The 15,000-nt window shown below is 35.1% G+C and overlaps 1 protein-coding gene across 1 annotated transcript in view; it reads left to right on the forward strand.

Annotated features, from left to right (window-relative positions):
* Positions 1-15,000, forward strand: part of LOC135200224 (angiotensin-converting enzyme-like) — a 59,379-nt gene that overhangs the window by 14,709 nt on the left and 29,670 nt on the right. The window contains exons 2-3 of the mRNA XM_064228659.1: positions 2,480-2,609; positions 4,405-4,412. Of these exons, the coding sequence (XP_064084729.1) occupies positions 2,480-2,609; positions 4,405-4,412 (138 nt within the window). The remainder of the gene's footprint in view (positions 1-2,479; positions 2,610-4,404; positions 4,413-15,000) is intronic.

The following is a 15,000-nucleotide window of genomic DNA, read 5'->3' on the forward strand; positions in this document are numbered from 1 at the left end:
AAAGAGTAAAACCAGCACTTGTACATAAAACATCCTTTATTTAGTTGCGACTACCGGTTTCGGATTAACTGTCTCCATCATCAGGTCTGACAACAAAAACAAAGAAAAAAATTGAATGCAGTAATGATACAAAAAAGGTTACATTGTAGGTCTATAAAAAGGGTAATGTATAAGCATAAAAAATGGGAAAGGAAGCAATATTAAAAGAAGTAAATACCTGCATCATGAAGGCATACAAACATACACACTAAAAATTAAAAACACAGCATCTCCGTGGACCTCTCGTTGTTACTAAGGGAAGGTTTACACTTGAAAGTGTAGAGACTTTCTACTATTGCCAGCTCCATGGAGGAGCCACACGACTAGAGAGAATGGAAAATGATTCTAAGCTTAGAGGATGATCACTATTTTCTGCGTGATCCCCGTATGGCACTGAATGGTGGATTTGGCAAAAGCTGCTACTCCTTACCGATCTTCCTAAGTGTTCAAACCATCGTATACGTATATATATATATATATATATATATATATATATATATATATATATATATATATATATATATATATATATATATATATATATATATATATATATGTATATGTGTGTGTTTGTATGTGTGTGTGGGTGTTTCTTTGTGTGTAAAGAGACAACCCATATGAAAATTGTAAGAATGACATTCTTCTGAACTTCACGTTCGCTTCTTATTCTCAATCATCGCTACGTCACTTTTATTTTCATGCCATTCCGAGAGAACAGATATTTCTGTTTTCTTTAGCAGAAGACTTTAACTGTTTTTTTTTTTTTTTTTTTTTTTTTTTTTTTTAAATTTTTTTATATCAGCAACACTTATTTCTCTTCGAAACTTTGCAATACTCCATTTGCAAAGGTATTGTTGAATGACAATCATGTTCAAGAAAAAGCCAAAGGAGTGACTGCCATCAATTTTGTTCAAACGAAAAGGTTGTCCTCCCATTGCGAATATCTCAAACGAGATCTTGATCTCCGTGTTCAGCGGCAAATTTGTTTTATCTCTTTATTTCTTTTACGGTCTAAGAAGTTGTTTGTCTATCGGTTGGTTTTCATGTCTCCGAAAGGGGATTCCCCGCCACGTGCGTCAAGGGCTTGCCACCGACAGCTTTTAGCATCGGGTGAAGGGAGGCAATTGGCCTCTCCGTTTAGCTTGGCCACACTGACAGCATTTAGGACATAAATACTTTACCTTTGTTACGCAGGCAAAATACAGCGTAGTTTTCCCTACATACACAAGTAACATTACCAGAAAATCTAGTAAGCATAACATTCTAAAATTACCCTATGATGAAAGGTTTTTAGATATTCCTAGAATTTTAAAGCTTTTTAACATAAATGTGTGTGTATACGTATATGCACACACACACACACATATATATTCAGTTTTTACATGTTTTGGACTATACGATACGTTGTAGTTTCTGTTAGGATTAAATCTATGTTTAGGTTTGTGACCGTGTGATATCCGATAATCCTGGATTATCTCTTTAATTTTTACCGTTTTGACAATTAACCACCTGGTATTCTTGATCTTGTTGTTTACCTGTAACTTTCTTTCCAACTGCATTTCATTCGTTCCTTGACAATGTCCTTAGTAAAGACGAAAGCGCTTGGATTTCTGCCTATCATTTTCCTGTGGTATTCGCTTACATATATGTGTGTGTATATGCACATATATATATATATATATATATATATATATAATATATTAGATATCTGTATATATAGAATATAATATATATATATATATACTATTATCTGTAACACTATAATAAATACATATAAAATATATATATATATTATATATATTTAATATATATTATAAATATATGTAGTATATATAGACATATATATACATATATTAGATATATATATATATATATATTAGATATATAATATATTATTATATATATATAGTATATCATCGCAGGACGAAATCCCCTTATTCATGTGTAATTGCTTTACATTCAAGTATAGCACAAACAACAAAGTATTTTCATTCATATAAAAAATTGTAATGTTAATCTTTCTTCTCTCTGTTTTGATCAAAAGTCGATAAACAATAGGCACATGAAGTCTCCTCGGCGCCTAATCAACGTAACGAAACTGTCCACATGACTTATGCAAAAGTAACCAAACTATAGTTGGTTCACTTTAAGGTAGATTCTTGGATGAGCCCTGTGCTTACGAGACGATTGTTTGGCGGCCGCTGATTGGCTGGTACCGGGAGGTAGGAAGCTCCCACCCAATCAGCGGCCGCCAAACAATGCTTACGAGACGTTTGTTTGGCGGCCGCTGATTGGCTGGTACCGGGAGATAGGCAGCTCCCACCCAATCAGCGGCCAAACAAACGTCTCGCAGGAATAGGGCTCACCCAAGAATCTACCTTAAGTGAACCAGCTATAATACAGACGATATAATTTCAACTGTGCTCATTCTTCATTCCAGGGAACCAACGCCAACGAAGTAGAGGCCATCAACTTCCTTCGCCAGTACGACGGGGAGGCGAGTACCATGTGCAACAGGTTCATGGAGGCCAGCTGGAACTTCAACACCAATGTCACCGATGTCAACAGACGTCTTTATTGCGGTAGGTCGTCCCGCCCAAGCTTCACGCTTATGCCAAGGATTTGGGAGGATAGGAACGGGAAACTGCACGCACATACACACGCACACATACGCACTCGAACAAAAACGTACCGACTCACACCAAATTCAAAATATCAGAATTTTAAAGGGGCTTAAGTGTTCCGTTCTGTCCATAATTGTGATGTTTCATTTCTAGAGGTCACCATGTTTATATATATACACAACATCATATATAATATATATATATATATATATATATATATATATATATACATGAGTCCTTTATATAATTGATAATACATATTGATCGGTTATTTACCTAGAATTTATGAAGAAAAAAAATTATGCATTGGTTACGTATACTGTAGGATGTATTTATGAATGCAAAATGCAATATATATATATATATATATATATATATATATATATATAAATATATATATATATATATATATATATATATATATATATATATATATATATATATATATCTAATAAAAGGAGCCCATACAAAATATAGAGAGAAAAGTACTATATTTCAGAGACTGCTGTCTCCCTCTTCAGGTAGATGAAGAGAAAAGTTTACAGAAAAGGTGGTATTTATACCAAGAGGTCCATCCACAGGCAAGCCTTTTCTGTAAACTTTTCTCATTCATCTCCCTGAAGAGGGAGACAAGCTAATGTCCTCTGAAATATAGTACTTTTCTCTCGATATTTTGGTGTTTTTTTATGGGCTCCTTTTTTATTTAGATGGAATTCTGTTGTTACAGAACATTTTTACCAGTCATATATATATATATATATATATAATATATATATATATATATATATATATATATATATATTGCATTTTGCATTCATAAATACATCCTACAGAATACGTAACCAATGCATAAATTTGATTGTAATAACCTCAATATGGATTATTTATTATATAAAGGACTCATATATATATAAATATAATATATATATATATATATATATAATATAACTATTAATAATATTATATATATATATATATATATATATATATATATAATATATATACTATATATATATGTGTGTGTGTGTGTGTGTGTGTGTGTATAAGTATGGAGAGAGAGAGAGAGAGAGAAAAAAATGATTCAGAATTAGATATATTTTCTGTTTTGCGCAGTATTATTAATCAACCGGACGAGCTACTCTCCCTCCTCTGTCCCCACATGGGAGGAGTATATATTTCGAACTGCGGGTAAATTTTTTTAACCCGCGAAATTAAATCTACTCCAGCATACACTACCTAATTCATACATACACACACACACACACACACACACACACACACACTCACATATATATTATATATATATATATATATATATATATATATATATATATATATATATATATATAATATATATATATATATCATATATTGTATATATAACGTATACATATATAAACACGCATGTAACTATATATATATATGTGTGTGTATATATGAGTAACATGATCACGAAATATATAAAACGTGAAGTATTGCCTTTAGTAAAGGGTCGTTAAGACAGAAAGATCTCGGCAGTTCTCGTTTTTTTCATTGTCCTCCGTGGCATTATTTTTATGTATGTATGTATGTGTGTATGTATGTATAACTGAATCACGGAGATATGGAACGTGATGGATGTATAAAGAAAGCCAAATGCCACGAAGGAAAACTGAAACAACGGAGTGGCAGCTGGGCCTTTCGATCACAAAGGTCCTTTGCTGGCAGACTGAATAATAAAAATATATAAGCAAGGGTGCAGGAAAGCCCGTGTAATTGACAGATAACATACAGACAGCTAAGGATGGGGATTATAAAAGAACAGATGCACCTGGAATCCAAAACAGTGGACCTACCAAAACAAAGGTCAATCTTTGGAGGTTTTTGAAAAGATTAGGCATCACGACTCAAAATCCGGGTGGAGTCAATTCAAAGATTTTACAGGGAGAGAGAATAACTATCTAAATTGGCCTTGGGATGAATTAGCTGATCAAATATTTATATAGTTACAGCACTATCCACATTGACAGATTATTCCTAAAATATTTATTCATCTGTAACATTGAAAGTAGAATGTATTTATTAATACCAAATGCAAGATATGTGTATGAGTACCGTCGCTAACATAAGCATAACTCATGACGAAAAAAGGTAGATGTTATTTGGTACATAAACAGACGACTGTACACCATCCACGTGAGTTAAGGCGCTGTCACACTAGCGAAATTTCCGTCGACTTTTTCTGAGTTTGTCGCCGACTTTCCAAAGAAGTCGACGTCATTCCGTACTCTGGTTGTCACACACGTTCTTCTTCATACCGTGGTTGTCGTCGTCAAAACATAAACAAACCATCTGAGCTGTGACTTCCCGAAATTATAAAACAACTATGCTTTATAACACAAAGCAATTAGTGGGTCGTGCTTGCATGTGTTTAGTGATGCTGCGTAGAATTAAAAAAAAAAAAGTCTTTGGGTTCGGTCCTGGTTAAAAAGATGTGAAAAGTTTTGTTTAAAAAAATAAGCTAGGCCTAGCCTAGATAGGCTATTGTAACCTTTTTACACAACCACAGTCAGACTGTATTATAAATTAAGCAAGAGAAACACTGCAAAAGTTTTACAGATTTTTGTTTATATGATTTGCTAATGCAAAAAAAAAGAAGAAGAAAAAACAATGAAAGTAGACCTAAGCTATATAACAATCTGATATTCACGATATGGCATGATTATCTGTATAAAGATCAGCAAGTTCAGGAAAGTTTTCCCTGAGTCGCATGGTGAGCTCTTGGTAATTTTTTCATTTAAGACCCTTTTTCATCAAACTAAGATGCTTATGGTCCCATAAGCATAATCTCTCCCTCATATCTTCGACCAAAAACTGTTCTGGCAATCTTGTCCACTGTACCAAGAACCCCATTTAGCATCTGATGACTTGAAAAGCGCGCTCTCCGAGATATACACAAACAATAAAGTCGACGGTAGGGATGGGTTGAATTCGATCGGTACCGTTTTCAAAATTCGTGACGACGACACCAGAAAGTCGTCGTCAAAACATGAAAAGTCGACGTCAAAATCAAAAGTCAACGGAAATTTCGCTAGTGTGACAGCGCCTTAACACTTTTACTAAAGCGATAAAATCTATGAAGTCAGCGGCATTCTTGGGAAAGAATCCATTTGTTTGTCTTTTTCTTCAAGTCTCGCCCTCCTTAAGAAATTCTTAGTCTATTGTTGTGAAAGGAACCCATTTACAAGTTCACTGTTACTTCAAAATTCTTGCACAATAATTACGACAAAACCTCCCCCCCCCACCTCTCTCTCTCTCTCTCTCTCTCGCTTTGAAGAGATAAACAGGGATGAATATAAATTTCAGTTTGTATAACGAACAGGAATTCAATCCAGTCAAACTTGTGAATATGTCAACAGAAAACAAATATATTATATTTATAAAGTTTAGACATTATTGGTTCACCTGCAACTCTATATGCTGAAAACACTTCCCTTTCACTTTTTTATTTTATATTTTACTTATAACAACCAGTTTTGTCACGACGTTCTTTACAAAATAACTCGGATAAATAAAAGGAGGAAAAAATCGCTTCGTAGCTCCTCATAATATTTCGTGTCGCCTGTTCCTTGGTCTGTCCTCCACGGCACATGCTAACTCACGCATCGCAAAACAATGGAATTGCATAATGTTGAGGGAGAGATAACATCGCTCTTTTAACCAGGTGGAATATAAGGAAAGGAAGTCTCTATCTTTAAAGAACGCCCACACGCTCATGCGCACGGACGCACACATACATACATACACACACACACACACATATATATATATATATATATATATATATATATATATATATATATATATATATATATATATAATATATATATATATATATATATATATATATATATACGTGTATCTATATGTGTGTGTTATATGTGTTACACACATGTATATACGTATATAAATACAGGTGTGTATATATTCATATTTTTTCTGCAAATATGTATATATACACGCATATATAATATATATGTATATATATATATATATATATATATATATATATATATATATACATATATGTGTGTGTGTGTGTGTGTGTGTGTTTGTCTGTGTGTGCGTACGTGCGTGCGTTTGTTTGTGGGTGTGCATTGATGTGTGATAACATTACTTCCGTTCCCGTGTACATCGAAAGTGGTTATTTGAAATATTAATGATAAAGAGATACTCGGGCAGGCACCATCTATTCATCATAATGGTCATCCCGAACGCGGATGTACTGTCGGCCAAAAAACTCGTGGCAGAGTTTCATAATTTTTCGTTCACCTGCCTGACGCACGATTCATGCCTTATTTATCTATTTTTCTTTTCAAAGATGAATGAAATCATGTGTAATGACATTAAAACCAGTCACTGATATCTTTAGAACATTATGTTATGTTATTGTGTAAAACTATTTTCCATATAGCAAAATTGACGTGAACGAAACGAAGTGATAAAAAACGTCATATCACAACCATAGATATGCATTACCAAATAGATAGGAGACACCTATCACTAGTAGTATCGCATAAACATAGTCCTTAAATTATCATTTCAATATTAAGTTGAAGGTAGTTGAACTATTCCATTTGTTAAATTTTACAGAAAACATTGGAATCTCACAAAATGCTATCAAATTTAAAAACAAAAAGAAAAAAAAACCGATATCTTAACAATGTGAACTAGGCGACCTCATTCTATTGCTTTTGATGTTATGTGCACGGGTATCTAATGTCAATGTGTCATTTATCGGTCTAAGAAACATCCTTCGATGAGCGAGAGAATTATTGCACTGCATTCGGGCAAGTTTCTGTTGGACGAAGATATGCAAGAAAGCTTAATAAACCGGAGAGAATCATACATAGATGAATAAAATTGTTTAAAGGACGGCAAAGTTTAGAACATGGGCCTAGAGGTGGAATACCTCGAAGCACCACATGAGAGCAAGACAATACAGTAGTGAAAATGTTGCTGAGCAACATTCATTTGTGAACTTTGAATTCTAGTGCCTCGTCACGACATTGCTGAACCAGGGATCATAACTAGCTCTACGCTTATGACTGGTGTCTGATGAATACTTTAGATGGAGAGGAAGAGATTTTTAAATCTACACTTGAAGTCTGATAGTTGTCTAATGAATAAGCAAACTTATCTTTGATGGATGAGAGATTCAGTTAGGCTTACTTTTTTCTTTTTTTTATCGGTGGCCAGTGATTACCACGGATAGGGAGGGACACGGTTTCAATGATGCATGCATTTTTTTTCTTCAAAACCTAAAGAATACATTTTATTGGGAGATACTTTACTAACATCGGCCTAATCCTTCCATCACTCCTATAAGCCACCTCCGCTCCGCTCTCTTCTACATCTCAGCGACTAGATCCGACTTCTCACTACGAACTCCACCTCGTGAAAGCATCACTAATGATAACGGTTATTTTAAAATTCCCCGCACCGACAACGGACGCCTTAAATACATGTTTGTAAAACATTTTCTGTTCAAAGAAACTTTATCTTTCATTCCACAAAATGTGTGCATACCCTCGTGTTACACCCTGTAGCCGTCAAAGAGCAACCCTTGATTAAAGCAGTAGGTTTTTCTTGAGAGAAAAAAACAAAAAAAACATGAAATAGACTTAAACGAGAAAGTCACCTTTCCTATTTCTTATTCTTTCAGCTGCTTATAATAGCTTATGTAAGTAGGTCTAGTAGTTATACATGTGAACTAATTTGAATTAATTTCTATTTAAAAGAAATGAATAGCTACAGAAAGATCATCCTAAGAAAGCTTTAAGGAAAGTAAGCCTTTCTTAATGTATTCGTCAGTTTTGACTCCCACAGCTTTCCAAGGTGTCCAAATGAAACAGGATGATATGCAAGGAATTCGATAAAAATAAGAAAGAATTATATCGTTTGATTTTTTTATAATTGCTTTTTGACTTTGATAGCTAGGTCTGAGTTAATTATGTTAAGCAATTATTAAAAGGATAAGAAGAAAGGCGAACATGGCTAATAAAACAAGAATAACGGGAATAGTCAAATAAAGCAGAGATTTATATATATGTATATATATATATATATATATATATTATATATATATTGTCGATTTAAATATTCATTAATATTACGTATCCGAGAGAGTATGCTGCTGAAAATAGACCTAGGCTAATCATGTGGAAATCAGAAGTCCAATTTAGGCCCACTAAACGTGTCATGCAAATTATTTTATTGATCAAAGGAACAAAATTAGTTTTAACTAAACATCGTTTTCAAAGAATGTTAACGCCTTGATGTATTATTTATCGGCTGTAGGAGACGAAATGACAACACTTCAGTGCAGTACGATATGTTGAGTCAAGACTCGAGCGGCAGCAAAGCCCACTTCAAAATCTTCGGAATGCTGTTACGAAGCTAGAGTTGAAAAATAAAATTAGAAATCGTGGACGGTGGACCCATCGGTATATATTTTCCTTACTTTGCAAAATAATTATCGTTCATACGTTGAATAAGTCTACTCAGTTCTAATGTCATTTATTTCAAGTATAGCACCTTTGAAAGGAAATTTTATTTATTGTTAAGTAAATATTCTGGCACCTGCATATGGCAATATTTCCATAACGAACAATGAATTAAGAAACTACGCCAATTCTTTGTTGGCCGTCTGTACATACATTTCGTAAACACGTATACTTGCAGATTGCAGTCTTATTATATACTAACGAATTGGTATGAAAGCACAGCGGGATGTATGTACAATATGCTGCACATTACAAACTGGCAAGAGTGAGGCAAAAACCCTCAGGAGCAACTAACTGGCTCACAACTTCCCTCCCACTCCTTGCTTCCACTCTCAGCACCTGCCAACCGCGGGATATTTTATGTTCAAGAGAACTAAAAATGAAAGCAGTTTCGTGCGAAGTTCTTAGTCTATATCCCACTGAGCCTCCGAAAAGGGGAGTCAGTGTTGCCAATTGGTATATGTTTACCCTCCAAACTGGGTATAAGACTTACACAAAACCGGGGAAATAAGTGAAATTAGCGTATCTGTGTGTAGTATATATACATATTAGAGTAATTTTATCATCATTGCATTACTATGACAACTAGAATTCATGGAAACAGTTTGTAAATGCATCGGCGTATGTGTGAAGCTCCAATAAATTGGCAACGATGATTAGATACCGTAGATTCAAATATCACCACATAATCAGGGACTTCATACGCGTTGCTTCAGTGGTTGATCTACCAATGAATTATGGGTTATAAGTTGTAAAACCCGGAATGTGCTTCTGACCTATGAACCCGTGTACAAATTTCCCTTAGAAGTTGGGTAAATGAGGTTGGGGAAATCCCCTGTGTTATAAATATGAACAATTCCTTGAAATGTGCGGTTTTGCTGCCGCGTACAACCCTGACTCGGTTTAAACCAAGTTCAGGGACAAATTGATGTATGTTCTGAACATGATGATCAAAGCACTACTTCCAGCGAGAAAGCAATTGATCAAAGCTCATAGAACTACGACAACATTCCTAGAACTTCGTTTACGATATCATTCCCATGTAATCAGTCCATCCAAGGAAGGTCCTAATCTTGAGAGGAAACTCACCCCTCTCGGCGCAATCAATTCCGCTCACATTTCGAAAACAATTCCTTCAGCCAAGGAAATTCGCATTATAATGTATAATGAGAACTCGGCTCATTATACTCAATTTCTATGAGTCTCATGAAACCCTGTCATTACTACATAACTCGTGCAGTGCATATCTATTACGTAATGAAATATAGTATTCAGATGTATTGCTTATATACATATACATCAATGCATTAAGCTACAAATGTCCTTTAATATAAAATTCGCTCTAACTCGGAATCAATATATTTTCATATATGTTAACCGAAGGGGAATTTTTTAGTTGATAATATTATCGTCCTCTCTGTCCGCTGGGCGCTGGTTCGAACCCACGAGAGGACGAAATTATTATCGACTAAAAAATTCCCCTTCGGTTAACATATATGAAAATATATTAATTCCGAGGTAGAGCGAATTTGATATTAAAGGACATTTGTAGCTTAATGCATGTATATGAATCACGGTGATGTGATAAAAATTCACGTATACATACACACATGTATACATAATATGCATTCATACATGACTGTATATGAAAATAATTTTTTCGTGGCCAGTGTTCCTATTGGTGCGTATTCGTACTGGAGTTATGATAACGATCTTACACAACAGGAAACAACGAAATTAGATTTGATAAGAAATTTATCGGGTTGGGTGGTCACCCTTAAGATGAGCAAATAACAGACCTTCTCCCAGACCATGAATGGGTGACACAGGGATGAAGGTGGGAGGAGGCCAGGTTGCAATTGGGAAAGCGATGCAGGAGGAGGAGGAGGAGGAGGAGGAGGAGGAGGAGAGGTGGAGAACACGATGTTCGTAGGGTCAGTGATGAGATAAAGGGGCGTGTCCCTCTGACATAGAGGGGAGAGGCTTCATTTTAGCACCAGAGTGGAGGGTGAGGGAGGTGGTCATAAAATAAAACTGATAAAAAAAAAAAGATATTTAAAAAACTGTAACAACATGCTATCTACTTCCATGTTGTGAAACAGTAATATGGGAAGGCTAATTGACTGATCATCAATCAATCAATTGGTCTTCGTATATAAATCCAACTTACATTACAATATCCAATATCTAAGACAGCTGATAAACTATGTCAAACTTAATGAGAAGTCCCTCATAAAATCACATTCATACAGACTGATGAAAAAAAAAACGAAATCCCCTCGTAAGAACCACAAACATTCAGGCATCTGACTATCAGCTCTGACAGGGGAGGCCGGAAGGATTTGAGTGAAATACTGTACAGGTCTAAGCCAGAGTCCAAGCACTCGGACCAAATAGGTAATTTGGCGTTGTGATGAATAAATGAAGTGATCCTAAAAACTGCGCAAAGGCATATGCTTTTACACTGGAACACACGTACACAATAAATACATTGACTCATGTTTCCATACATACATACAGTTAAATCATAAATAAATAAATAAAATAAAATCGAATAAAAAATAATAAAAAATAATACTCTGTGTAAGTAGAAGGGAATCTCAATGATGAGTCGAAAAGTCAGATCTCGCGATCATGGCCTCTTTGAGTTCTACATGAGGGACAACTGGAAAAGAGAGAGAGAGAGAGAGAGAGAGAGAGAGAGAGAGAGAGAGAGAGAGAGAGACTTGGCGAGTATAATCTTGAAAAATCACCTCATCAAATCAGGAATCGATGAAAACTATGAAATGAGCGAAAACCCGTATCAAAGCTGTAAAACGTTCGTTTCATCATTCCTAAAAGTTTTCTATAACATCATGTCTTCAATTGACCTTCGAAAGTAACAGCGTCATCAAATTCATTGACGTTTTGTAAAGTAAAATAAGCACAGTCTAATTATGTATATTACTCTGGTTTTGTATTCTGTAAAACAAAGAAAAATGGAAATGAATTCCGTCAAATGGAAACTTCCATTGAAAGTTTTTCTCTTTATCAGTAAGTAATTCCAGCTCACTTCCTCATACTGTCTTTAGTAAAATCATTAAAATAAAAGGTATAATTACTTCAACAGTCGGTATCACACCAACCAAACTGAATGTTGTATTAAGACAACGTAAAAGTTCCAGTTATTTCCTCCACCAAATTTCGGAATCAGTGACCTTTGACCCTTGCTATCGTTTCAACATTCATTCAGTCAATCGTCTCAACTCAATCCTGATCGGAATGATGGAAAGGCACTAGAGATGCGAAGGCAGTCAATGAATCCACGTAACAAGAAAACTCAGCAACTCGGAGAGGGGAGGGCGGTAGTGAGAAAGTCAATTAAAGATGATGGTAATGACGGAGTCTCACGATTACAAACAATCCAAATCTCATAACTTACTTTAAACTGCAAATTACCAATTTAATCCGGGAATTGTCGGGAATGACACAGGAGAAATCTTATCTCAAAATGAGCCTATGTATTTCTTTGCTCATCAAGCGCTCATTTGTCACTCAAGCTTTTTATGATTCAAAAAGAAAGACATCTTCAGACATGTCTTTCAATCAGTAGGATAAGCTGCTAAGATGACTTACGCTCTTCGAATACACAGGGTTTGGAGTTCCCAGGGTAAAGGTCGAGCAATAGTGCCAACACAGGCCATTGCCCTATTATGGCAGAAGGAAAATCGAGATGAATGGCCTTTGGCTTTGATATCTCCAGTCAGCAGAAATGTAAAGGTAGCAGCGATGTAAAACAACTGTGTATGTGATTGTGTGTGCGTGCGTGCGTTCTGTAGTAACACGTTCGACAAACCACTGGTCATCAGGCCAGTGAAGCTGAAAAACGTTGCGTCTGATCAGTACTGCTTGTATGACTGACCTTTGAAGAAGTGCCTGTGGGGCAAGGCATGAGACAATCGACAAAACATTGGCTCGCGTTTGATAGATCTCAGGTTCGACCCAGTCTTACTGCCCACCATGCGACCTAGCGTGGATGGGTACAAGATAAAGGGCATATCACTATCACTTCCTAGTTTCGCTGAGAGCTGGAATGGCTTTCCATTCTACTAGCTACACCCTCGAAATAGAAAAGTGGTCTGTTTATATAACTTTGTTTTTATCTTCTTAGGAAATTATATGCGCATGTTATATATACACACACATATATATTTACCATATATATATATATATATATATATATATATATATATCATTCTATATTCATATGAATATATATGTTTATGCATATACATACATACATTATATATATATTATATATATATATATAATATATATATATATATATATAAGATAGATAGGATATAGATACATATATAGATAGATATAGATACATATATCGATATAGATATAGATATAGCTCTATATATAATAGATATATGACAAGTTTGAAAGTACAGATTAAAAGCTGTATATGGTATAAAAGAACCTGGGAGAAGTTTATGACCACCAACAGAGGAGCACTACGGAGTGGGTAATGTAAAGGATAAACTGTCTAGAAGGGTTAAAAGTTGACGTGATGAAAGTGAATGCTTGTAGAATGTGAAAGCAAGAGAGTGATTGGTCTGGTCAAACAATGGCAGTTCGCTGAATAAGTGAATGTGCGCAAATGATTGGGAGGAGAGCTGCAGTTGTTCTGGGAGTCAAGATGGGAAGGTCTAAGGGTGTTGGGCCAGCTCTCTTTTATGGAAGTAAAGTTGGATGTTGAGTATGGATACCGAAACAATGGGTGAAGCTATCGAGTCCAATTGTTTGGAAAGATAAGAATTGAAGGACGGAAAATGTGAGTACGCAGAGGCAGTAAAAAGTTGAGTTTAGGTGAGGCGATGGATCAGAGCGTTTTGAGATGGTCTGGGAATTAGGAAAGACTAGCTTAGAGAAAAGAGTTTGTAACTGGTAAATGTCAGAAGGGAGAAAAAGAGGAAGGCCTAACATGCACTGGATAGCTGGTATGGAAGAGTTATTGGAATGGTGTGTAAGACAGAGGCGAAATGAGGAGTGCTGCTGAGGGCTCTTCTGTTCAGCAGTATGGAGCAGCTGATGCGGAAGTGTTATGCACAGAGATAACAACAATGATTGAGCAATTGGAGTATAAATTAGGCAGTGACTGTCCTGTTGGCTTTTCTCTAGGTCACTATTAATGGAATGGCTTAATGTGTAATATATATATATATATATATATATATATATATATATATATATATATATATATATATGTGTGTGTGTGTGTGTGTGTGTGTGTTGTGTAATTTTAATAGCCACAATGCCCTCTTAACTTCTCAAATTTGCTCTTTTTTTGGAGTCGCTTGTCGCTACAAAGCCTCCAGATCCAGCTTCCTAAGACATATGAATAAATCATTATGTCTGGTATGGCGGGTTCTTTTCCCGCTACCGGACATTATGATTTCTTCGTATTTCTTTGGAAGTTGGATCTCGAGGCTGTGTAAAATGACCAGTGTAGATTCTACACACACACGCACACACACGCACACACAGACACAGGCACACACATCTATACATACATCTATTATTATATATATATATATATATAGTATATATATATATATATATATATACATATACATATATACATATATATATATATATATATATATATATTATATATATATATATATAAAACTCTGAATAGTGCATTATTCACATACATCTAAGATCCCTATTTTCCTTAACCAGACCCTGTCTTACATAACTGTACTTAGTTTGCACCCTACACTTGGGACCCTGTTTTCCTC

This window comes from Macrobrachium nipponense, chromosome 26, assembly GCF_015104395.2.
Source record: "Macrobrachium nipponense isolate FS-2020 chromosome 26, ASM1510439v2, whole genome shotgun sequence".
NCBI classification, from domain to species: Eukaryota; Metazoa; Arthropoda; class Malacostraca; order Decapoda; family Palaemonidae; genus Macrobrachium; species Macrobrachium nipponense.